The following is a 27036-nucleotide window of genomic DNA, read 5'->3' as shown; positions in this document are numbered from 1 at the left end:
AAAAATTACAGTCAAACAAAAACCGGTTATTAAAACAACACGAACTTATTTATATGGCGCACCAAAGAAAAGGAAACGTCCACGCAGCTCGAAGGTTGCGCCGGCCACTGCTGTTTCTTGTCGTCCACCGGGCTCTCCTTCTTTCATCAGAAACACACAAACATGCACCGACCCCAACCGCTGACACTGATGGGCAAGTCCCCCGTTTTATGGATTCAGAGCCTGAATGTCCAACGAGACAATGTCCAGTGGGTCACATGACCAGCGAGACTGTCCAACGAGACGGAATCTCCAATGAAACAGAATCTCTAACTGAGACGAAAAGTCCAACGAGGCTGAATGTCCAAAGAGTCTGAATCTCCAACCGAGGTAAAATGTCCAACGAGACTGTGTGTTTAAAGAGTATGAATGTCCAACGAGGCGGAATGTTCAATTTAGAAGAGAAGAACTTGTCCTAGTTTGAAGTTTGTCAGAAAACTGATTCATTGCGTTAAGATAGCCTAACAGAAGATCGCATTTTCTTCGTGCTTTCTAAATGTTCACTGGTGCGTCGGGCATCGCATTTTTGTTCCCTTTATTAATATGTTTTACTGCATTTATCATAATTTCAACTTTTGTTTGTTTTATTTTTCTTTTCTATTTTTAGTTTTCATATGTATATTTGATAAGTAATTTTATTTTGTTTGATTACATACTTTGTGTGATGTCAGAAATCCGGCATCACAGCCCCTTAAAGAATGACAAAGGAGGGCGCTCCCTTGTCCACTTTGTGGGGTATCTATGTGCATTTAGTCCCTGGGAGTGTCAGCCAGCACGACTCGTAGCCAAGGCGGCGAATGTAGAACACTTTTTGCCAGAGGGCCTCACGAGGCACGTGATCTTTACACGTGGCAGCAGCTGACCAATAAACCCTCACATGCTGCGTCACGTCTGCTGGAACGAAGCCCTCGCTATGAAGGTGCGAAATAAGGGGAATTGATCGAGGGGCTCCTTTCTTACTTAAAAAAACCAACAGCGAAATAAGCACATTCGCTCATGCTGAAGTGCACGCAGAATGCTTTCCTCAAACAGCCAAGTAAATGCGGACCATTGCGGTGACAAACCAGCTAGGAGGAAATATACAAAATCCCTGTTTCACAGCACACAAACGCGTTAACTGTGTGCAGTGAGTTGCTGCAGTATTATCTTGCAGTGACATAGTATTCAGTATTGCCCAAATTACAGCAATGTTGGCTAATAGTGGCCAAAATATCAGGCGCGTAGCAGAGGCTCGCAGCTTTGACGCGACTTCCACAGCGGAGAAAACACACGAGTCTAGCACAGCAGCGCCGCAGTGCGGAGCTTCATCGCAAAAGGCCCTCACTCCTTTCATGTGCTCGCGCTGTGCTTTGGACACTCCCCCCGTTCTAGGTCGCTTTAGTTACGACTTCATACAACTGTATCAAGCTGCGTTCCAGTCTCTGCAAAGGAGGCAGCTAAGCGAAAGAATCCAAACAAAAACTTTGCTTGATCAAGGATCTGTTCTAGGTTTCATAAAGGACACGGCACGGCCCGCCTACTGGCAGGCAGACAGCGAGGTCACCGAATGCGCCGTTTGCAAAGAGACATTTGGCCTGCGCAACCCAATCCACCACTGCCGTAGTTGCGGAAGGTGCATCTGCAATGGCTGCTCGGCGACACGCAGGCCCGTCCCCTCCCGGGGCTGGCAAAGCGCAGTACGTGTGTGCGACGACTGTGAAAAACGACCGGAGCTGTGACGAGTGCTACACCAGCATAGGGCTCAGGACTGATAGACGCTGCATTCCTAAGGACACGCGTGACGGTGCAGTGCGAGTGAAGTGTGGTGTGATGTGAGAGTTTAGTCTCAGTTGTGGATCCTGAAGAAGTGACCGTCACAGAGTTGTGCGCTCCAGTGGTTGGCACAGTTGATGCTGTGTAAACCTCTTTCCGTGCAGGATGGTCGCAATGGTGTATAGAGCAGTGTTAGTCACCACAGATTATCTGAAGAGAGCTACGTTTAGTTTTTGCTGGCCACCAACTGGCACTGTAGCGGAGACGTCATAGTGTACAGTGGAAAGACCAGTTGTAGCTACGGTTAGGCCTGGGTGCAGTGGAAGAATTCTTAATGTGGGAGTAATGCCTCGACGTTGTACAGTAAAGTCTCACTTGAACGCGAGACTTTGTAGGTTCTCTAGCTGTTGCTCCTTGCGAATGAAATGTGCTCCTTTGTGCCATCATCCTTCATTATCAGCAACAATGATGTGGTGAGCCGGAGCTGCATTCTGACTTTTATGTCTTTTAATGGCAATGTCGTTGCCATGCATTTTCTTGTTTTTTTTCTTCGGGAGAGTAGGTTACATATGCACACGGGTATCGAAGTTCTCTCTGATCGTCAGGCGCGTTTCGCTGGGTTTTTAAAAAAATACAAAGGCTTAAGTTTTACTCGTAAGCGACTGTGATGAACAGTGTTGATGGAGGGATGGAGGCATTTTTTTATGAAGATGTGTTGGAGGCATTGTCCTCGAAATCCGTGATGACGTTGCTTCTTCTGTGGCAGTTCTTGTGGCAGTGTCTTTCTTTCTGTAGATCATAATTTGGTTTGAGAACGTGTTGCACACACAGATCATGTGGAAACGTAACAGTATCGAGAACATACTTAGCAAAATGTAGCTTCAGATATTACTTTAGTGACACATGATGCTACAGATGCATTCTTCTCGCTGATGATCCATTCTACATCGGGCAAAATTTTATGTCAGGCCATCATGCTTGAAGGTCTTTGTTCTCAGGTACTTCAATTTCTTATTTCTTTCGAAAGATCAATTAAAAAAACATTACTGAATGTTATTGAACATTATAGAATTCCCAGCCATACGAATAGTCACTGACGGTTTCTTTGTAGGCATATCAGTACCCAGATGAATCTGGCACATATCTACTTCACCGTATTTTCTCGCGCGTAACCTGCACGAAATATACAGAAAATTCTAAGCTAAAACTGGGTGTAGGTTATAAACGAATGTCAGTGTGCAAGTTGGGTTCGCGGCAGTGCTTCATGGTTTTGGAAGGAAGACTGCTTCACGGCAGTATGCGAGGATCTCTTTCTTTTATTTTTATTTTTCTACGCTTTGTAGTTGGGATGCAGGTCATGCACGGGAAAATATGGTACTTCTATCCAGGAAACCAAAATTTGTGTATGTCGTTTTTACATGTTTTGCACTTTCTTTTGTAATTTTAGTAGTGTCTTTTTAAATCGGCAGTGTGGTTACAGTGTAAGTATTATGTATTTAGTTCTACTATATGCCCCTTTCGGACTTTATTTCGTCTTTGTCTTACTGAATCTTTTTTGTGCATTCCAATGTTTGTTGCTGTATTTCTACCATGCCTTTTGATAGTACTTTACAAGTGATGTGATGTGCGTATTTTTGCTCATCCAATGCAGTGATGTCTAGCTTAAAATAGCTGTTTACACGCTTACATCCCAACTAAATCAATTTATCGTATTTACGAGCTTGCGTTTACACAGTAATTGCTCATCCACTGAAGAACAAATTGTCGTGGTTGTGTTGCGAGCTTCAGGTACACCGTTGACAAATTCTTTATCGGTGACTTTTACATACATAGCGAGTAGTAGTTGCTTGAGATAATTTTATGCCAGTTACTGTTTAAGAGAACCTCTTGTAGGTCTTTTCTTTGTACCTGAAAAAAAAAAAAAAAGCTTGTGTACCAAAGCTTTACTAAAGGGGCCCAAAAACACCTAAGTAATCATGGAATAACGTTGTTATTGGAGTAGGTTGCCTAAAGAATCTCCCGCTTTGAGAATTTTTCTAATCGTTTAAATGTAAGTGGAGAGTTGCAGGTGGTTATTGCATGCTACGAGAGGCATTCTCTGTCCTTTCGCTCCCGTGCATGCGTCGAAGGTTGCACGGAGACAGGGATCAAAAGAAGACAAGGCCCACCAGAAAATTACACCCCGAAATGAGTATTAGTAGCACGAGCAACAAGTGAAGCTCTTGTTTTTCTTCCGAGCACTTCCAGTCGAGCACTTACTTTTGGTTTCCCGAATAATCAGAAAATTTGGTTTAAAAAATAAGACTGGTACGGAAGATGGTCTGGTAAAAGTTAAGGGTTATATCCCAAACCTCAGTATAACGAACTCGGGTATAACGAATTATCGGTTATAACGAAGTAAATGAAGAATAGTCTTGTCATAGATGCTGTGTTACAGATAAACATTTATAACGAATTTTCGGATATAACGAAGTTATTTTTGTGGCAGATGTGACTTTGTTATAATGAGGTTTGAGTGTATTGGATACATGTGATGTCTGAGCGTAAGTTTACTTATGCTAAGGGCCAATTAACTGTCAGGATAATTAATGAAACTTAATTGAATGGGTTCGTTGAAAGAGCAGACGTTTTTCTTGTGAGCAGCTGGGACCGCTGCGACACCTGGCGGAGCAGGTCGCAGCAACGCGCTTATTTTTACGTGGCCTCTGAGATCCGCTTCAGCAGCACGACGAAACACTAACTTAACCCAGAGAACACACCAGGACACACGAACACCGATGTGAGAGTGCCACTTGTATGTAGTGGCCACTGCACTCAAACCTCGATATAACGAACAAGGATATAACGAATTACCGGTTATAACGAAGTAAATGAAGACTAGTCTTGTCATGGACAGAGTGTTACAAATAAATGTTTATAACGAATTTTCGGATATAACGAAGTTATTTCCGTGGCGGATGTGACTTTGTTATAATGAGGTTTGAGTGTACTTCCATTTCAATCATACTGGCACATGGTGCACTCTATTAGTGCTCAACCTTTCTTATGTTGCCGCACACTTGGAGGTGACTCAGTCAAATAGACTGATCAGCTCCTTGTAGTAAGCAACATGTAGCAGCGCTCCTTGGTGGCTGCAGTACCTACACTACACAGCAGATGCAGCGACCATAGGGAAGTACCACGACATGCAGAAATCTAAACAAGAAAAAAATTAAGGCAGCCTCGCAGTGGTGGTGCCAAGCCTGAAGGAAGTGCGGAGCTGGGCAGCCTTCTTTGTTTCTCTTCGATTTTCTCTTGCTTTCCTCCTCTCTTTCTTTCTTTTTCTCTTTTACAGTTTTTTCTGTCTTTTTTTCTCTTTTTATTTCTATTTATTTCTTCCTCTCTCCTTATCTTTCTCTCTCACACTTGCTTCCTCTATTTTGCTATTTTTATACGTGGCTTTGCCTGCGTTACTCCGAGCGACGACAGCATACGACAGCCCGGGCCCCTAAAGGGCTCCGGACCTTTCACCATCATGGCGCCTAAAGAACGAGAAGACTTCTCTTTGGGCGGGGAATGTCACTGGAGGAGAAGACTTCTCCTCCAGTGACATTCCCCGTCCCACAATTTATCATCAAGTGTAATGCAGAGCATTTCTCAATTGCACAAAGGGGCCAGAGTTGAACCTGTGCACTCCTCTCTGAGCGAGCCACTGGAATACCTGGAGCAAATGAGCCTTGTCCTGCGCCAACTTGACTAGTGGATAGTAGCGAAACCAAATTGCACATATTGGAGCTCGTTTAGTTAGCTAAGTATGAAGTGATATCTGCCGAGGTGTCTAGCTCACGTGGCATATAAAAAAGAACCAACAAGCGGGCAAGTGTACATGTGTTTTCATAGACATGATGATTCGGTAAGTCGTGTATCGAGCTCTGTACGAGACAGGTGACCGCCTCAGTCATCTAGTACGTCAGATGCTGCCATTCGTGAGTGTAGAAGGAAACAAATTAAGTGAATGACTAGATTGAGATTAAAAGAGCAGATGTGAAACATTCATGGGGCCCCTTTACTATTGCTTGTCACTGATGCAGAATCTAGCTTGCCAACTATGCTGTTCAAATGGCAGGCAGTCTTATCATTTGTGGTGTTGTACCATAGCTCAAAATGCCAACCAGTCACTGAAAACATTTAACCATACGCTGTAACATTACACTAGTGTCTGGATCCACCTTCAATTTCTACATTTCACGTAAAGATTTCTATGAGATGTCTCGTTAACAATCTCGGTGTCTTTATTGACACCTTCACTAAGCATCTGTGTTTTTCCGCTAACACTATAGCAGGCTGCAGCAACAATTGTGCGATTGCATTCATTACCTTTGATAGTTTAGGAATAATTGGACAAGCATTACTCACCTATTAAAGGTGCATGCATGTGGGGTACATTTCTGGTTCAAATTAAATGCAAACCGCAATGATTTTGTTTCGTGAAACTCTAACTTCAGCAAAAAAAAAGAAAGGGCTGTATTTGAGGTTGGCGCAGTGATGCACGCGGTTAACATTGCATTTGCACTGGTTATTGCGGGAATGCGCGACCGTTTCTTATCTGGAACTTCCGTAACGGTGGCTGGCATAGGCTTGCTACTGAGACGACACTGGTTCATATCGTTAACTATGCATTTCAAACAGATACAGGAAGTTGATCTCAATAGTAGTGTGGCCTATAAAGAAGAGCACGCCGCAGATGCATGCAAGCATATAAAAATTGCAGCAACCATGTATACTGTATAGGCTTGTGTAAGGGCTACACAGTTATACTTGGCAGCTGAAAAATGGGAGGCGGGGGACAGAAAAGTAAAATTGAGAAACAAATTCCATGCGACGAAGTATATTTCAGCCGATAAACTTGAAGTAATTAAGAGCTTTGAATTTAAAGGGATCTTTAAAGCAGCATCTTACATGAAAAATTCCGTAATCTACAATTTGCTAGTGAACCAAATGTAAGCATAATTAGTAGTGGTAGCAAAGACATGTCACTCACGCAGTGCGCATAAATCTGTGCGTAAATCTATTGTCAAAGCAATACTCGTCACTTTTTTGGTGGCATGGAGTTGCAGAATAATAAGGCGAATCATGGCGCATTTCATGTGCGTAGTCAAAAAATAATTAGACAATATGGCCTTCTCTAATGTAAGGGCTGCACCCTGTCAAGAGTATGACAAAAAGGTGCGGCTTTTACACAAGCCTATACAGTAATGATGAGGCACATGATAATGTGCCCACGTTTAGCAATGGCAGCTGAACTATGCTTGGCTCACATGGCTGATGTACGGCTGACGCAAATGTGCTTGAAGTTCTATATTAATTGCCGAAAATTGTTTGCTAGATTGTATGTATGTGGTTCCATAAATGTTGGGTCCTCCGATAAATGAAAAATATTTTGTTTTCAGAAGATCTTGCGTCTATTAGTGCTGTTCACTATGTAGTGTTTTGATTGGAACTGCAAATTGTGTTATGTTGTATGTGCATACTTATGGTCAAAGACTATATATCTAGTGTGCATCGCATGTTTAGACATGTTTCTTTCTCTTTTTTTTTTTATTAGGACACAGGCATCCTCATTTGAGTAGTGTCAGTGAGTTATGCGTCCTTCTTTAGGTCACCACAACATCTTTCATGGACAGTATGGTGGTGCCTGGTGAGCTTCACATAAGGGCTGATAACGTTTTCAAAGCATTCTCTGACATGTTATAATTTGGTCCACTCTCCGGAAAGATGGACATTTTTTGTTGTCATCCTATTAAAGTGCCGACGTAAATTACTACTAAAAAATGTTTCGTTTCATCAATTTCAATGTGTGCATGCTAAAACCTTCACGGGCCACAGCGCGAGTACATATTTGAATCTTGAAGTGACTGCCTAGTAGTGGATCTTAGTGCTGCTGCACTGCTTTAGACAGCGAGAATATTAGCACTATTCGATTTCTTTAAAGGGACACTAAAGAAAAAACAAATTTTTTCATATTATTGAATTACTCTTTCACAATTCCAAAATCGCCACGCTTGCCACAAGAAGATATGTTGTAAGCGATAAAACGCACAAAAAGATTAATGCGGGTGGCGACGCCACCTTGAAGTTCCCGCACCAAACGTCGGGACGTCGTAAATTTTGACAGCATCTACCATGTCTTGCGTAGTTCCTAATTGGTAAAAATGAAGTACATTGTCCCCTGAGGGGGCCATACATACCTATAGTTGGATTGAAACTTAGAGACTCTGCAATTGCAAACTTTTTCAGCATGGTCAGAAAACGCTGCCGATCGGTAGTCGAGGTCCTTGAGAGCACTGTAGTCGAACGTTACAGCGCAGCACACCGCATGGAATTTAAAATTAATTCTTAAAGTCAGCTAGCAATTAGTTCCCTCTCGACAAATGACGCCATAAACCCAACTGACCGTGCCTTAAACCCTAAGTCCATGGCCATTAGCTGATTTGAGCTTCGTGAGCTGCATGGCTACCGCGGCCGCCGCGAGATGCCGCCACGTGCCCGCGCGCGCTCGCGATTACGTTGAAAGCAGAGCGAAGAAAAAAAAAAGTGCTTAAGGTCACGACGCGCGCTGACGAAGGGACGCATCTTGCCCCGTTATCCCCCCTCCCTGCGTAGCTTTCAGCGCGCTCGCTAGTACGAAAGGAGAGAAAGCGATCGAAGCGTGCGGCAGATTCTTGAAACTCCGCTCGTACTTGACGGATTCTAAAACTTTGTGCGGCAGTCGTTTCGTGAGGCAATAAGCTTTTTTAATGAAGCCATTAGATTATTACTTGGAAAAAGTGTTGCAGGGCCCCTTTAAGGAGTCCGGAGAGGCCCCATCCAGGTGACCGAAGCGAGGCAGCCGATCGCCTCCGCGACTAAAAGAATGGTGCCGTTCATGCACTCGGCAATGTTCTCCGATCGTGGGGCCACGGGTTGGGTTGTCCGGCCGATGGTGTCAGCCTGGAGTGTTGTTCCCAGTAGTGTAGGCTCGTGTGCCTACACTACTGGGAACTTTGAGGAGGAAATGCCGCGGTCTTCTAAAGTTGTATCCGACTATACATAACTTGCAACCATAGGCGTGCGCAGGGTTCCCTATTAAGGGGGGCAAAGGTTCATCACAGCGCCCCCCCACCCTACTAAGCCAATGTATGGGGAAGATTTTGCGCCCCCCCCCCCCCTCTTAGGTGACTAGAAGGGTCAATGTACGGGTCAAATTTTGCGCCTCCCCCCCTTAGATGATTAGGGGGGCGCCCCCCCCCCTGTGCGCACGCCTATGCTTGCAACTACGTCACACCGCGGAACTCTGGGATACGGTTTCGCGGCATGCGCCGCCATTACAGAGCACATGGCAACAGACGACACCGACTCAAGCTGTGCGGCTCTCGCATTTCCCGTCAGCGCTGCACATCGCAACGGCGATTTGTGCAATATTTGGCTGCTGCACGAGAAGTGTAAATCAATATTAAAAAAAAAAAAAAAGACCAGACGCGGGGACGTACTGCTTGCTAAACGTGATCACAAGCCCGTGCAACCGCACGAGAGAGCTGTCCGAGAAGCGGAGCACATGGCTTATGCGCACGCAAACAGGAAGGACCTCAGACGTTGTACAACGTTTCTGTGTGCGGGTGTCACTTCATAACAGGCATGTTATGCTTCCGAATCTCCTCACCTTTTTGCCGAGTGTATCGCCACGGAGTTATGCGCAAGGTCAATTTTTGTCGAAACATGAAGCACCGAATCGAGCACAGCGATCGCGCCTTGGCTTTCGGGAGTCCCTCTTAGCTCTTCGGTGAAACGAACCCCGGCTGGGCGCCAAACATGTTATTGGGCCATTGTTTTATGCAGCAAACAGCGACGAAATCTGTGCAGCTTGAGCGCCGCAAAATGCATGCGAAGAGCGCTGCTGTAGGTGACTCGTGCGAAGTTGTTTCAACCATTACGTGCGACACCACTGACGACACTGCAGGCTGCATAATGTCCTGAATGATTCTCGTTCGTCATAAGCGCAAGGCAAACGATCAAAACACGCGCACTACGCCGAACGATCCGCGCATGAACGTAAACACAGCGCGGTCACTGAGACACATGTGCTCGGTGATGGCGGACGGAAGACAGGAACTTACGTCACTTGCAAGTTATGTATAGTTTCAGGAAATTTCGGTGAGCCAGTATCGCCGAGGGAGAGGAGAATTAACTTTATAACAGTGGAGCGAGCCGACGGCCGATTCGTCCGCGGTGGGCGGTGTCCCTAGTCCAGAATACCGTGGACTTGGGCTGACAGCTTGGCTGGGTTGGCCCTGTTCACCAGACGTCGCTGGTCTTCAAGGCTTGACCTTGTCAGCTGTGCCTTATTCCACTGCTCTTTGGACTAGTGATAGGTATGGGTTGCGTTTACTCCCATACCATATGGCCGAGTGTATTCGTTGCAGAGCAGAATTTGCAGTCGTTTCGGTATAGCTTGCGGCATGCATAGCGTGCAACAGGGCACCGTGAGGGAATGTGCCGAAATATATGAAAAATACACTTTGGAATCCGTGACATCGCGTGCGGTGATCTCGGCCCTAAATTAAGTAATGAAACTCTGACCTTGATTTAATTCTACTCTATTAATAAGCCTACAATGGTGAAATTAACGACATTAGTGTTTTCAGAGTACAATCTAAACCGATTCATGGTTTCACTTTAGTGATCCCTTTAAAGGTACCGACAACCAATTTTTATCGTGCCCATTTTCTTTAGCGCAACGGAAAGCTTGCCGGTGAGGGTGTCTAGTCTAATCATGGAATGGTAACGTGGAAAACGCTGTGAAACATTCATAATAAGAATTTTTCAATCTGCGGCGAATATGAAGTCGTAAACACAAGTGACAACCTATACCGCAAACAGTGAGAGCGAGAGCGGTTCGGGCGGTTCGGGTTCAAGCGTGGCGGTTTGCCGCGCATGCGTGCACTCCGCGCGCATGCGCCGCGGCTCGACATGTTCCACTGGCTTTGGCGAAGGCAGCGCCGCTTCTCACTGTGCAACTCCTTTTACCTCGTAAGCAGCACAAGATAGAGCGGGGATAGATAATAATATACATACTCAAATTTTCAGGACTAATTATGGCACGCATGACAGCATCAGACTACGTACAGCAAAAAGTGATCGACTCCATACCAGCTTCAAGGCTCTTCCGCTAGGCTGCTCCACGTACCGGTTCTTGTTACTTTTAAACACGATTTAAACATATAAATCCTACTCACAAGGCGAAAAGGATGTTGGAATCTGTTTTTGCCAGGATCTAATCACACGTTGTGACTGTTGTCGGTCCCTTTAAGCTCGGAAGGATCGCCGTCTGCGTTTGACCACACCTTGCTTTTTTTTTTTTTTACCTACCAGCGCGCGATTCACGAGATCCTAGATACAAACGTCACAAACACAGGGCGTTCAGACGCATTCATATTGTGAGGCCTGATTGGCCCAGAAGATTGCTGCGTCCTCTCTGAAAATGACGCCATTGTGGATTTCATAATGTGAAGAATAACACCCCTGCTTCGCAAAGCTTGTGCTTATAAAAAAAACTATTCTGTCGTATGACGCTACGAACAGCTGGGCACACTGCCGATACACCTAGGACAGTAACATACAAATAATTAAGCACTGTCTACGTGAAACATTTTTACAGCTAATGTCCAAGTCCACAGGATGTCAATTGCACGTGCTATATATATATATATATATATATATATATATATATATATATATATATATATATATATATATATATATATATATAGACTAACATACACACATCACCAGCTAAGCTTATTGTCACACAATATACATCACTTCGTGAACATGCATGTATATATGCACAACCGCTGCTATGGCGCGGGCAGTTTAAATAATTAGCATGAAAGCGGTTTTTGAATACCTTCAGCGAAAAAGAAAGTATGCGTCATCGAAAGTAAAGAACGTGTATCCTTTCTCTGGGCTCCCGTTTTGTGGCGCCTCCTTGGTCGGTTTTACCAGCCAAGTTCAGTAATGCGTTGAGGACCGCCCACTATATGGGACCCCTACAATCAGCGTACCGATCCTGCAGATATGCAGCTTTAAAATAACAAGGAGCAATTTTTTAAAGGCGAAATGAAATCCTTACATGCCTCATCAAACGTGAAAATTGATCGTGGGCGTCGTGCGGCGCCGGCGTCAACACGAGTGATGCAAAAATCATCACGAGATGACGTCACAGATCGACAAAATTTGTGACGTCATCACATGACAACGTTGCTTTGTAAAAGGAGGGCCGATCACGGAGGCAGTGCAAAACCAGGTGAATGCCTCTGATCCTGGAGGTAGTGGGAAACCACGTTAGGTGAAGAAATATCTCGGAGGCAGGCGGGGGACGATCGATACATCAACTGACACGAAAAAGACGAAGATGGCTTTCGCCTTCGAGTCGTCTTAGGTGAATGCAAATGGCGCCCTGTGAATGTTTAACCCTCCTTGAGGATAAGGTTCCCAAAGCTTCGCACTCGCGCTTGTTGCCACTGCGCATGCAGGCGTCGTTCGCTAACCTAATGGGTATACGCACGTTATATTTCGAAAATAGCACGCGCACCCAAGCAACTCAAACCCGACATGCACAATTCTATGTCACAATACCAAGGATGTTTTTTTTTTTTTTTAATGCTGGAGAGGAAGTTATGTGCAAAAGTGAAGCCAGTATAGAAAAACATACCTAAGCCCGCCATAGTACCATGGACAGGACACTTTTACAAGTACCGATCTAATGGCCCCATTAAAGGAGTTTATTGTCTCACGAAATGACCGCCGCAATTTTTTCTTTTAATATCGATCGGTTAAGTACGAGCGGGGTTACAGAGATTTGTCGCACGCTGTAATTGCTTTTTTTTTTCTTCTCTCGTCCCGACGAACGAGCTGGAAGCAGTGTTGTACACGTTCCTCTAAAACCGGGAAATGCAACCGCGGAATGAAAGTTCGTTCCTCGTTCCTTCACATTTTTGTAGCGAGTTCCCAAGTTCCTCCATTGCGAAAGGAACTCGTTCCAGTTACATTTCAAACATATGGAACATGTCGTTACATTAGCGTTACATTTGATTATTTTTTTTATTAACATACAGGTTGTTGTTGTTTTTAGACAATACAGATTTTTTTATAAAAATTGCTATCACTGCCAGGCCTTGTCGTCTTCGCAAACGAACTCTACGCCGAGGCGGAAAAACTTTTCCGCACATAAAGTTACATTGAAATGAGCAAATAAGAAAACTCATTAATTAACGTGTTAATTATTAACTTCAGGGTGGTTGTTTATATTAAAAAGTTGCAGGACGACACAATTTATGGCATACCGATATTTTAAAAACCACGAAAATCTACGTAGTTTGAGATACAAATCATCGAAATTGAGGGACCCAATCCAGGCGATACCGAAACCACGCGCTCCTGGCGCGCAGAAAATGCGTCATCAGGGTTACGTCAGACCGGAAAGCTCACGTGACTAACTTTGAAAAAAGGCGCGTCGCAGCAGAATTTTGTTTTTAAAATGCCAAGTTATTGTTTCAAACACCCCATAGAACCGTTTATTATTTGCGTTTAGAGTGTAGTGCTTATCCGTTTCTTTGTTAATTAAACTCTAATGAAATGCAAAGAACTCTTTCGCCTGTCCGCGAGAGGATAGCACAGTGGCTGCCGCCTAGTTTTACGCTGTACAGTGAAATAAACGGCGGAAATTGCCGTTTTCTTTAGTGCAGCGCGAACAAAACATATAAGCCATGCACAATATACGCAAAAATTAAGGGGCACACGCAGTTGGGAATTTGGGACGACTTGCCATTTTTCCTGACCCAATTCTGCTGCGACGTGCCTTTTTCCGAAGTTTCTGAAGGGGAACCCTGCGCACGCCAATGCCTAGGCATGTCCTTAGAGCTTGAGCTTGTAGTCCCTGAAGTCCACGCAGGTTTGTTCTGCAGATATTCCTATGACAGGAAGGCTGTATCTCACAAAACCGAGAAATAGGGCATTGTAAAGCTGCAGCATAGACCTTAATGATGTGCCCCAGCGCGAACGCCCGAGAACGGTGGCGCGCCCTTCGTCATTACAAAAGAAACGAGACCGACGCCGCTTCCTGCACAAGTTATCTTTGGCTGGACAGATGGAGAAACTTTATTGAGAGTCCTGAGATGCGCGATGATCACGCAGTGGGCCGCTCCCATGTTGGGGCGGTCAGGCCGAGCCCGGCCGCCGCATCGTGTGCTTTCTTGACGGCCCATACTTGGTCCCCACGATCTACACCGACGGTTCCGTTACGGCCAGTGGCTCAACCGCCGCAGTAATAACTCCGGCAAGATCGGTCACAATACAGCTGAAGATGTACTACGCAACATCAACTGCAGCTGCTGAACTAGTAGCCATTCGTGCAAGTTTGTCACAGAACGAGCCACCTGATTCGTGGCCTATCCTTTGTGACTGCAAAGCAGCCCTACAAAGTTTGTTTTCCGCTTTACGTCACGGCTCACATGAGCAGCTCGTTGCCGAAATCAGGCACGTTGACCATGAAGCCATAGGGAAAGGACACAATATAATATTCCAGTGGATACCAATTAAGTCACTGCGGCATTCAGGGCAATGATCAAGCGGGTGCAGCTGCCCGATCCGCCCACGATGGCGTCAGCAGTGTCGTCATCCAGTTGTCAAGATCTGACGCAGTGAAACGCCTTCGTGTACTAGCACATCATTTAACGCTGAACCGGTGGAATTCACCGACTTTTACAAGTCCACGCCTACGTGCCTTAGTCCCAGATCTTCAATTACAGGTGCCATCCAAACCACCGCGACGTGATTCTACCCTGCCAGTCCGCATTTGGCTTGGAGTGGCATTCTCGAATGCATATTCATTCAAAATGGCTGATAGCCCATTGTGTGAACTCTGCGGGTGCAGCGAAACCATCGCGCACCTTCTCTGCGAATGCACCAAGCCGTTTCGACACTCAAAGAGCAGCCCTCTCAGCCGCAATGGGCCTATTAGACAACCGGCCGCAATGGGCCTGTTAGACAATATAGGTCAAAATCCTAAGGCCTACCCGGTCTTCAGCGCGAGCGGCTACAAGGGCGTAGCTGTGGTTTCTTCGGCAAACCGGACTGAACGAAAAGTTATTACTGGTCTCACTCAATGCTTTTAGACAGTGACTTGTAGTTTCGTTATCTAAAACCCCTTAAACTTCGTAAAGTAGCGAGATACGTGGTTTAAAGCGCGCCTCCTCTCACTTTTCTCCCTCCAACGCCCTCGCCGAGGATGACGCCGCGTCGGTGTTGGCTGGTATTGGCCAGCCGCCGTCACGTGAGACCGCGCGCAGCGTTCGTTTGTTTACAGTCGCTCTCGACTGTCAACTTTGCTCGTGAAGCGTGGACTCGCTGGTGCACAGCGCATGTGTTTTACTGATATGCACTTGTCATTCCGTGCACGTGTGAAATACTTTTCACGCAAGACCGACGTCGCTGTGCTCCCATAAGCGGCTGCTGCGCCTTCTGATGTCAGAATAACTCTAGCGAAGCAAAAAGCTCCGCATGATACCGTCCGGTGAGCGCAACGAGTTGCGACGAAGGACTTGGTTGCGCATAATCGGAAGGGAGAGCTTCAGGCCGAATTTTCGACTTGACTATGCGAGGTAAGCTGTGGATCTCTCGTACTGTAAGTATGCGTCGCGGTTCGCGAAGTTCGATGCCCGCTCTACGCCGTAGTAGAGCGGGCATCGCACTGCAGTACGTCGCCCTCTCTCACGCACGTTTTATTACTGCTTCTGCGGTGTCATTACTTTGTTTTTGTTTCTTTGTCAACAATACGTTGTTACGTTTTCTGCTTGACGTGATGCGCCGACTGGTTCGAGTTCGCGGTGTTGGTTTGTGCGCAGCTAGCATCATGCACGCGGACTCACGATCGACAATGTGATTGCGAAACGTCAGATATTCGGCGCAGCTCTTCTGAATAAACAAAGCTGGAGTGCGTAAGCTCGCATTAGAATTGATACTCTCCGTTCGTGTTTGTTGCGTGCTCGTTTCATTAAGAGAAAATAGCTTTCTCTGGCTCTTTTACGTTGACCGATGAGCCGGCGGACTTGCGATGCGAATGTATCTATGCAAAGCGTGCGTTCCCAACCGAGTCGTAGGGTGCGTTGATCGTTAAGGAACCTCACGTATATGTGCCATTTCGCGCCTAGGTTTACGTGCTATTTCGTGTGAAGGTATATATCCGCGAGTGCAGGTCTCGCGAAGAAAACATTTACGGTGGCACGCTAGTTTTTACATTCGCTCTCTCGTTCATTCAGCGATATAGTCCGTATGTCAAATACATCTACAAGGCGCACTTTCGCAACACGGTTGGTGCGTATAATCACTTAGGGAAACCAGCGCCGTCCAAATATATCAACGATAATTGATGTACGCCTTCTGGCGCACTATTATTGCGAAAGCTTTAGATGCCTCACCGACCCCCTCATTCTCTTTCATTCTTTCGTACCCCTTTCCCAGTACAGGGTAGTCAACCGTAGTATATATTCCAGGTTAACCTCCCTTAAGACGAGGAGAACGAGGTGCGTAGAGAAGAACACTAGCTCTCCTTTCCAATGGACCACATGATTAATTCTAAGATTAAAAAAAAAAAAAAACATTAAGACCATATCATCCGCCCGACTCTTGGCCGATCACCCTTAGTGGTAGGTGCCAATCGTCCCAGGAATATCATCAGCATCTTAGCACAGCGCACACATGAACACAGAAGAATAAGGAAGGAATCGACGACACAGCACTCGTGTCGTCGGTTCCTTCCTTATTCTTCTGTGTTCGTGTGTGTGCGCTGTGCTAAGATGAAGAGTTACCAACTTGCCCAAATAGCCACCTTAATCAACATCATCAGCAAACGGGCGTTGTCTCCATTCCTCTTCCTTACACTTTACAGTCGTTATGTTCATACTCAGCCCCATTTTATGTCCACTACGAAACGAACGCCCCTCCCACTGACCTCCGGTTTGCCCTACCTCGGACTGTATCCAACGATGAGATTGCGAGCTGCAAGATAGACTATCCATGCGACAACTTTGTTAGCGCACAGTTGTTTCCTTCGCGTTAACCGAAGCGTGTTGCCCGTCCCGGTCATAGTGCGCGTAAACGTACGGATGCCCTTATCTTGCTAATGCGCTAATATCGCAGACTGCAGTTGCATGTTAAATGTCGGGAGCGCCGTCTGCTCGTTGTATGTTAACAGAACACTTCGCGCAGAAATATGAATCAGTTGTTGCATTTGCATCACTGGCTTGCTAGTCGCGTCTCTCAGGAATACTAAGTCTTCCCAACAAACCAACTGGTGCTGTAATTATCATCATCATCAGCAGCAGCAGCAGCCTGACTACGCCCATTAAAGCCCGTTCCGCATTTATGCAATTAACCCGGCCCTTTGCGATCTACGGCCGCGTTGTCCCCACAAACTTCTTAATCCTATCTGTCCACCTAACTTGCTGGTGAAAGTGGCCGCCTGTGGCCGGCGCTGCACCCGTCGCCTGGCTGCCATTGGCGCGAGCACGAACGGGCCGATATGGCCCACGTACTTTGGGAATGTGCAAGAAACGAAGATATGCCACGAGGAAGGACGACGACGACTGAAGGACCCTCTGAAGCGGGGCGCTTTGCTAAGCAATGGCAAGCCGCCCTCCCCAGCGAGGCTCCCGAAGACCAGGAGTGGGCCGTCAAGCGGGCCAGGGCCGTCGCCGAGGACCTCAGAAGATTTACCTCGAACGGTGGATCCCTGGCAGCAGCCCCGGGCACAGGAACAACCGTTGGGCGAATAAAGTTTATTCAACTCAACTCTACGTAACTTGCCCCCCTCGCACACTTGCCTTCTCCTGGAATCCATTTTGTTACCCATAATGACCATCGGCTATCCTGCGTTTACATGCCCCGACAAGTTCTTCTTATCGTTAATGAAGTTACTAGAGAAAGACTTGAAGCCTTGCACGTTATCCGATTAAGCGACAAATGCGTTAGCCATGAAAGAAGAAAATTTTGAGGGCTCGATCATTTCTTCGTTTGACGTAACTGACGTCAATGTAAACCAGCACATAATGAAGCTAAGGAAAGTATAGGGGACGCTAACTGTAGTGTTTTAAGTGTATTGTAGTAATTGTGATACATGTGAAGAAAGTAAAGTGGACGAAAAGACAACTTGCCACCGGCAGGGACCGAACCTGCAACCTTCGGATTACGCGACGGTCGTCCCCACGTCCACTTCGTGCTTTGTGGGGTACTTACGTGCGTGAGAGACGCCGTAGTGGAGAGCTCCGGAAATTTCGACCACCTGGGGTTCTTTAACGTGCACCTAAATCTAAGTACACGAGCCTCAAACATCACGTGATCCTTTAACGAGCGGACAGCTGACCAATAAGCCCTCGCATACCACATGAGGACATCAAATCTGCCGGAACGAGACCCTCGCTACGAATGAATGAAGTAAGAGAATCTTGAGGGCTCGTGTCTTTGTTTGGGACAACGTTAATGAAAACCAGCAGATAGTGAAGCCAAGGAAAGTATAGGGGATGTTAATTGCGCTGCTTTAGGTGTATTGTAGTTATTGTGATATAGAAGGTCGCAGGTTCGGTTCCTACCGGCGGCAAGTTGTCTTTTCGTCCGCTTTACTTTCTTCACATCTATGTCACAATTACTACAATACACATTAAGCAGTACAATTAACGTCCCCTATACCTTCCTCGGCTTCATTATCTGCTGGTTTTCATTAACAATGCATTAGTCAGGCATCTGTAACCCTTGCACCTAAGTAAGTTGACTATTCCATCAACACGTGCGTAGCCTAGTGTCACATTGATAATGCATTGTCTTTCTTTTTCTGTTTCCTCTACGCCGCGTCCCTCCTTTTGCTATCATCTGCACGTGGTTGCTTCTCACATGTGTGATTTTTTTTGTGTGTGTGGCCGATACAAGCTGCATATATAAGGAACGTTATGAATTAAAAAAAAATAGCATTTCTGTTTAGAGTACAGCGCGCATCTCCCCGTTCCTTACACTGGCGTAGACAGGGTGGTTGGGCGTACAACTCCCCTACCAGGGAAATTTTTAAAATTTTCATGGGTATGTTTACGCACACGCACAAACACATGCAGGAACATACACAAAAGGTGGCTAAAACACACACACACCTTAACCCCCCCCCCCCCAAGAAAAAATAATGTTTACACCCCTGGTTCTTTCTGTATTCCTTGTCTAGTGCTGCCTTACCATAATTATGTATACCTAGCTTAGACCATTCCGTAGACTAGCCAGGTCACGCACATTAATTTCAATAAAAAAAATTAGACCGTCATTCGTACTGCGTGGCATTGAATTCCATACTTCAACTCTGAGACACCGACGACAGAAAGACATGATCCAACCGCTTTTTTTATATTTTTTTCGAACGTGCTTTTTTCTTTTGTTCGACGTTCCAACAACGGCTCGCACCGAAACATTCGAGACCGGCTGCAGCTTCGACTGCGCTGCACCGTTTTACAGTCGCGGCTGTCATAAGAGTGCCCCGCGGCGGGTGGGGTACGTACGGGCAGTGCAACGGCTCCGCGCGGTCACTTGCCTCGCTAATAAATGTACAGGTACACCGACAGCAGCGCAACAACGCGTCGCGTTATCGAAAGGGGTTTGGAGAGGGAGGTGGAGAGTCCTGGAGCGACGGAAACACCGAGAAAACAAGGGGGGTCTTTCGCCTAAACAAGCAACAAGAAGTCCGGCCGCCGGGTGAAAGAGAGAGAGAGAGAGGGGGGTATCCCTTCGCTTCGGCGCGTCGCCCCTTCTTTCCCGAAGCTCGACTGCGGGAGCACGGGGACCCCGCGGCAACCTGTTGACTCCCGATGAAAGGAGGAAAGAGGTGGTGCGGCGGCAGTCGCACAGCAAGTGCACGCCACGACGGAAAATAGGGAAATAAGCATGAGAAAAAACAAAGAAGGAAGGATGGACAGAGAGAGGTGGAGGAGAGACTGGCGGAGGTGCCTGCGATGTGTTGAAGGACAGCAAAAAATAATAATAATGAAAGCAAAAGCAAACGAAAGGATAGGAACACGCGAAAGCGCGCGATAGCGGTTGGTACAACGGTGAAAGAGCAGCGTTGCGACAAGTGCTCCGATGAGGAAGAATAAATAAATAAAAGGAACTGAAAGGAAGGAGTAGAGGGCGGCGAGGTAAAGAGGAGGCAACCCTGAAAGCGGTCTTTCCCGCCGAAAGCGGTGGCAGAAAAACAAAGCGAAGGACGGAAAGCGCGTCAGAGGTAAATGGAAGTCGAAAGGAGGGGGAGGAGAAAGAAGGACGCACAAGCAAAAAGGCAAAGAAAGAAAAAAAAAAGAGCGGAGAGACACGGGATGGCCGTCGGCAAGCGGCTTTCCCCGCACTGTCTGCGTGCGTGCGGGCGAGCCCGCCGATCGGAGATACGGGCTCGCGCTCCGCAAGGGTTGCTTGACTGCGTCGGCTCGCATGCCGTGTGTGTGTTCTTAGCTGAAAAACGCTTAAATGCGACTTTCCAAGGAAAGATAACAGAAGTACGGTGGGTGTTGTTGTCGGTGTCGGAGCCATGATTGTGCTTCCACAAGCAGCTGCCGACGTCGGATCGGTGTTCGTCAACCGCGTCACGTGCCGGGTCTTGGTGAGTCCCATTGCGCTTTGGCACGGTAGGCGCATATAATTCTGCTCGAAATTATTATGCATATAATGCTGCTCGAGCCTATCGTTGCACGCAAGTCGACCATTTCTGCAAAGCAATGTTTTTCTGCGCGGTTCCAAAAGCGTACCGCGTCCGCCAAGCGTACAGTCCGCAACAATAAGTCGAATCGCCAATTATTGCTTAATTTTCGACACATTTTCAACGCCTGCAGAGCAGCTTCGTCTGCAGGCCTTTTCGACGTCTGCATGGCAGCGCCAATTCAGACGAACTTTTATTTCCTTTCTTTCTTTGTTATGTTGGCATTCTTCGTTTTGTTTTGCAAGTTTAATACCTGATACGTGGTATAGGGATCCGTACTGCAAGGCATTCCGTTGTTTGTCCACATTGTCGGTAGCTCACTCAAGCACATAGTAAAAGCATACACCGCATGTCACATACAGTGCAGCATACACTGCATGTCGCAATAAAGACGTAACGAACCAGGCACCCACCGGCGCGGGTGCCGCCTGCGCGTCACCTCGTGATGACGTCACCGCGTCCACAATGACCGCGCAGTGGTGGACACGGTGTTTCTAGACCTCCAGCAGGACTCACTCGGAGAGGACTCACTCGGTTCAACGTTCGTGCGTGTGTTTGTATGCGTGCATGTAAAATGTCACGTAGTTGTGACTGTGAAGAAGGCTGCAGCAAGACTGGGAAATACGGCACTATTTATTTGGGCGAACTTGTGCCCGGGAAATGAAAACTCAAAATACAAGCACTAGCGGCGAGAACAGTGGTCGGCCGTCGAGTAATCTGATCATCGGTAGAACGCGTCGTCTTTTATACATCAGTCATCGAACATTCCAGCGTTATCGCCGGTGCTCGCGTAAGCTCTCGAATAAACTTGACTATCTGCATCCTGCGCGTCGTCTGAACACGAATGATCTCAAACAATCGCGAAGCTTCTCAAACATTGCGGAGCGGTCTGCGTGGAGCGTTGCTAACAGTCTTTGTGGGTGAAACCCGAATACATCAAAACTAAGCCATAAACACGAGTGGCAATATACAGACGCATGCAAAATCTACCCATGCAAAAGAGAAGGGAAGGAATACACATGCAAAGAAAAGGAAAGTGCAGTGGAGAACGGCAGCGAATTACATGGTAGGATGAAATTAGGAAGCTGGTAAGCGTGAGATGGAATCTGGTGGCGCAAAAGAAGGCTATTGGATACCACTGGGAGAACCCTTAAGTCTTGCAGTGGACGCAAATAAACTGCCGGTGATGATGACGGTAACGTAGTTGCTCTATGTTTATTAGTACGCTCCGAGTGAAATTCCTCTTCCTATCTTGGCAGAATAGTTGTATACTTTACGTGTGCGTAAATCAGATATTAATGCTGCAAATCCTCTATATCTGTGCACATGCGAACTTATCAATCCAAATGCCTTAGCGCGAAAAACTCATGTAAGTGGTATACAATGGTTTCATCTTGCTTTGGTTTGTTGTTGTGGTTGTTACTAACCACAATGGCCTCTATGCTATCCGCTACAATGACAAACTGACAAATTGAGACTACAATTGGATGATCGCGCCATGGCTCCTTATATCCCCGTCAGAAAAAAACGTCGGAGTTCCGTCGTGTGTAAAGCCCCCTCGTCGAAGTGCTGTCCAGGGGTTCACATGCTTGTGCTGTTCGACCGCTGTTGATATGAATTGCAGGCGTTATTCGACAAGCTACCCCTCGGTCATTTCCCTGCCGCTCACACTTGTTTGTCGCAACAGCGCGCATCACAACTGCGCAGCCTTCTGCGTGACCCTAGCGCTAAACCGCGGCCCCGCGATGAGACGATAAGCGCGATGAAAATCTGCGACGCGATTGCAGTTTTATGCGACCGCTTAGTCGTTATGAATGTCATCGGTCAAGAGGTTCGCGCTCAAAAGCAAACGCGTCGAACAACGTACAACGACCTGTATCTGACCATGCCAATGGCGATGAATTTTTTTGCCGCGACGAGGGGGTCAAAGCTCCGGGCTGCCTCCGATTCGTGCCCGCAGCCATATATCATGGCCGACAATGCAGCAGCAATCCTGTCTGGCTAATGCGGTGAAGCATTGTTTGAGGCAAGGACATTGAAAGCGGTGAGGGGGGGGGGTGCTCGAACTCCGCCTCTCACCTCGCCCCTTGGCAATGGGGTATCTCAGCCCCTTCCAGCACCATTCCTTTCTCAAAGCTTCAGTTTCCCTTATCCTTATGAAGGGCATACCAATAAACACGCCGATACGCGCACTACACTACGCATTGAATCCTTACATAGACGCCTGCTGGCCTGTCAGCCCTTAACACGCATCTGTTCCTTGGGGTCAAAAACTCACAGGGTCCGCTGTGCGTTCACCTAAGGCGAGTCGAAGGCGAAAGCCATATTCTTTTTCTTCTCAGTAGATACATTGTTCCTGCCCCACCATCCTCGATCCGAAAGCTTTGTGCTGCCTCCAGGATCGGAGACACCTCACCTTGTTTTGCACTGCCTCCGTGATCGGCCCACCTTTGACCAAGCTTGGATGTCATGCGATGACGGCATCATGTGACATTACGTCAGGTGACGTCACGCCAGAATGTGTGATGTCGTGATGACGTCACAAATTTTTGCGATATGTGACGTCATGGTGACGTCATAATGGACGTCATCACGTGATGATGATTTTTTTGCCTCACTCGTGATGTGCCCGACGCCGCGAGATGCCGACGCCGATGGAAAACTTTCGCGTTCGATGAGGCATCTAAGGCTTTCGCCTTAATAGTCTTGCACGCTACCGGGAAGCCAAACAAAAACAAAAACAAAAACTCTCCATAATGGTGTAATAGTAGCGCAAAAAAGACGAGGACAAGAAAGTGAACACCACAAGTGCTTACTCACAACTGAAAGCTTTATTGCTTGAACAGAAAATATATCTAAACTTGACGCTCGACTAATTCCCGCGCAATGTCGGCAACAGGCTTGACAACGTCGGGACGCGCGGATGCTCTATTAACCACAAAGTTAGGTTTGTGTCGTGCAGGGCCAACGTCGTCTATTGCATCCCTCTGTCGTGTGGTCGTGTCTACGTCGGCCAGACAGGCCGATGTTTGAACATACGTCTAAGAGAGCATCAGTCTTCCTTGCAGGGGAGACCCTTAACGCACTTGGCCATGCACTGCGCTGAGTGCCGGTGCGAAGCGCAATTCCCCGCGACGGAGATCTTGTTCAAACACCGCGATCGCACGACACGAGAACTCGCTGAAGCTTTTCATATTAGCACGAGGGCATCTACGTGCGTTAGTCATCCGTCTTTAGCCATATCGGAGAGGGAAGTGATGCTACTCAAGGAGAGGGGGTAGCCTGTTGGGGGGCGGAGGATTGAAGGCGATGTGTTTTTGTTCTGGCTTTTGCCTTCTGCCTTGCCCACGATGCGCATGCGCGGGAATTAGTCGAGCGTCAAGTTTAGATATATTTTCTGTTCAAGCAATAAAGCTTTCAGTTGTGAGTAAGCGCTTGTGGTGTTCACTTTCTTGTCCTCGTCTTTTTTGCGCTACTATTACACCATTATGAATCAGTACCAACTAGCTCGCCTTTCCGTTTTGAAAAACTCTCCGTCTGTGCGCTTTGAGCCAACGAGGCACTCGTCTTTCGTTCTCCACCATTTGGTCGACCGATCGAGCGACTAAATTATTCTGAATTATTCAATAAATTTTCATTGCGTTGTTCATCGATTGAGGAATGCTTCTTCAGTTCTATCCCGATGAATTGTAACGCATTGCCCTACCATTATCGGCTCTGTACGGCAGCAATGACTTGCACTATAACGCACTATATAGCCCTGTATATTGTACCGTGTATGCACATATCCCTCTCGCCTCCCGCAAAGTGGACGTCGTGCTTGTATCGTCAACCCATCACACGCTCTTTGATAAAGATACAGTAAACACGTTAACGTTCAGGTATACGGCCTCCCATAAAAATGTATACAGCACTATTGAGCCATTGCCATAAATGCGAGTGTGTGCATGGTCGAAGCTCTTGGCGGTTCTGATGAAATTACGGCAACCGCTTCGTTTTTTTTTTTGTTTTTTTTTTTCTGGCGAAAATGGTTAATTGAGAGGGATTGGTTAGGAACCTTTACATCAAGCGAAAGAAATGGACCTGGCCTGGCTACGTAATGCATACCTGCCAAGTCTCCCGGATTACCCGGGAGACTTCCGGATTTTGAACGTTTCTCCCGGTTGTACGGGTCATAGAAAAATCTCCCGGAAATCCAGTTTTGCTCCGCGCGTCCAGTGCTTAGTCTGGCCACATGAGCAAAGTTGTCTGGCCACGTAGTAGAAAGGATTCTTCTTCTTTTTTTTTTTTAACGATGGTAGAAAGGTTCAACTCAGTTTCAATGCGCATGAAGTAGCTGTGCACTTTGCGCCGCAGTGCTGCCAGCGCAAACGTGTCATAGCGCTGCAGCCGCGTCCTGCCGGTGATGCGCTTCCCTTCCCAGTTTGGCCCGAGGAATTCAATTTCTTGCGCTTCGGGGAGGCAAGTGGGGCCCGCAGAGCTTCAGCCTTGATACGCTTAACTGTTCGCTCGCTCACTCTTGCCCGACGAAATAACTGGTAAGCAAGCGACGACAGGCCTCGCACGCGGATCGATGTTATGGCATGCGCCCTTCGCGCGACGGGGACGGCCGGGTCGTTTCATCCTGCTTCAACCACTGATCTCCACTAGGAGGAGCATTTGTAATGGAGGTCAGTGGCTTCAACCGCGTTCGTCTCTAGAGCTAGCGCGCTTTTACTCGCACATGAAACAGACGATGCGTAAGCGATGTTATCGGTTTGGACTCTACAAATCAGCGGCGACCGCAAAATCCCGCTGACAGTGTCCATATAATTGCTATCGCAGTACCCCTCCCCCCCCCCCCCCCGGGGTCGGCATATTTTATATCCCCCCCCCCCCTTGAGCACATCTCTCCCGGATTCCGTTTCTCCAAACTTGGCAGGTATGGACTAATGCGTAGGACAGACAGCCGGTGGACAGTAAGAGCAATGGAATGGTTACCAAAGAATGAGAAACGTAGTCGAGGATAAGGCAGTGAGTTCGATGGAGTGACGAAATTAGGAAGTTCGCAGGGATAAAGTGGAATCGGCTCACACAGGATAGACTAAATTGGAGATGATTGGGAGACATGTTGGGAGAGGCATTGGACTAAAACAGGGTGGGAATGTTGATGATGAATGATGATGATGATGACATCAGAGAACTTTATATTTGTTTCCTGGGAGCTGCCATCTTGGGCGTTTACTAGAATGATCTTTGAGTTGTGTATGCAGCGACATTAAACTAAGACGGCCATGAAACGCCGAACGCATTCGTACAGCCATTTTCGTGCGTACAGACATTTTCGGCGCTCGCTCAGTTTGCTGGAACGGTTGTACGTGGATGACTAGGTGCCTCAGACAAGATGGCCGACGTTTCGATAGGTGCAGCTACAGTAGTGCAGCGGCGTATCCAGGGGAGTGGTTTGGGGTGGTCAACACCCCCCCCCCCCCCGAAGTTTTACATTTTGCATGTGTATATATATGCGCGACATACAAAAACTCGCACAAACACACACAAAGGGTTGTCACCCTTTGCGTGTGTTTCGCCCCTACCCTATCCTCCCGACCCCCAACCACCACAAAAAAGTGCACCATTTAGTTTGCGACTATGGTCGTACCGGGCCTGTGGCGCAACGGATAACGCGTCTGACTACGGATCAGAAGATTCCAGGTTCGAATCCTGGCAGGCTCGACCCAACCTTTTGTTCACGAAACCGTGTCTTTTTTATTTTTATTTTTTACTTTTTTTAGTTTTACGCAAGCATTCACGCTAGATATGTAATCTCGCACGTACTCGCATAAAAGGTGGTTAGGAATCCCCTCCCCTGCCGAAAAGATTTCACTTTGTCAAAGGCGCTTGTCGGCGTTTGTCGTTGACGTCACGTCCGACACGTTGACGTTGACCGACAGAGACACCACGTCAGCGACAGTACGTCACCTACACCACGTCAACGACACCACAGGTACAATACACATCACACCGACACCAGAGATAGAAGACATACACCACAGATGCAGATACAAGGTGGCAGCGCCAGAATGCTTCCGTAAAACGGAAAAATATAAAAAGAAGATAAAAAATAAGGTTTCGGGAGCAAAGACTTCGGTCGAGCCTGCCAGGATTCGAACCTGGAATCTTCTGATCCGTAGTCAGACGCGTTATCCGTTGCGCCACAGGCCCGGTTGGTTCTTGGATGCACGCCAGACGTCCTTGAAGGCGGTGAGTCTCTATCGATGTGGAGGATAATGAAAGGATATTTTTTTTTCTTGTTTTCATTTCTTCCTTAAAGAAGCTTGCAGCGCAGTTGTTCATACCAGAAACGACCGTCGTAGCTAGTTTAATCAATCAGGGCAATTCAAGGGGCACTGACACCATTTTTCGAAGGTGAGTTTACACCAGGGTTGCCAATGGTGGCTACTTTTCGCCAAATT

The 27036-nt window shown here is 47.1% G+C and overlaps 1 protein-coding gene and 2 non-coding genes across 3 annotated transcripts in view; 2 read left to right on the top strand and 1 right to left on the bottom strand.

Moving 5' to 3' along the window:
- LOC119373631 (zinc finger FYVE domain-containing protein 1) overlaps positions 1 to 7337 on the top strand; it is a 53429-nt gene extending 46092 nt beyond the window's left edge. The window contains exon 16 of the mRNA XM_049411139.1: positions 1516 to 7337. Coding sequence (XP_049267096.1) covers positions 1516 to 1757 — 242 coding nt within the window. The 3' untranslated portion in view covers positions 1758 to 7337. The remainder of the gene's footprint in view (positions 1 to 1515) is intronic.
- Positions 7338 to 26223: 18886 nt separating this feature from the next.
- Trnar-acg (transfer RNA arginine (anticodon ACG)) lies at positions 26224 to 26296 on the top strand. Its single transcript has one exon. It is a non-coding gene; the product is annotated as a tRNA-Arg (tRNA).
- A 416-nt stretch (positions 26297 to 26712) lies between these two features.
- Positions 26713 to 26785, bottom strand: Trnar-acg (transfer RNA arginine (anticodon ACG)). Its single transcript has one exon. It is a non-coding gene; the product is annotated as a tRNA-Arg (tRNA).
- Positions 26786 to 27036: the final 251 nt, after the last annotated feature.

Source organism: Rhipicephalus sanguineus, chromosome 11 (genome assembly GCF_013339695.2).
Source record: "Rhipicephalus sanguineus isolate Rsan-2018 chromosome 11, BIME_Rsan_1.4, whole genome shotgun sequence".
Taxonomy (NCBI): domain Eukaryota; kingdom Metazoa; phylum Arthropoda; class Arachnida; order Ixodida; family Ixodidae; genus Rhipicephalus; species Rhipicephalus sanguineus.
The sequence above is the reverse complement of the archived record's forward strand: the minus strand, read 5'-3'. Positions and strand labels throughout refer to the sequence as shown.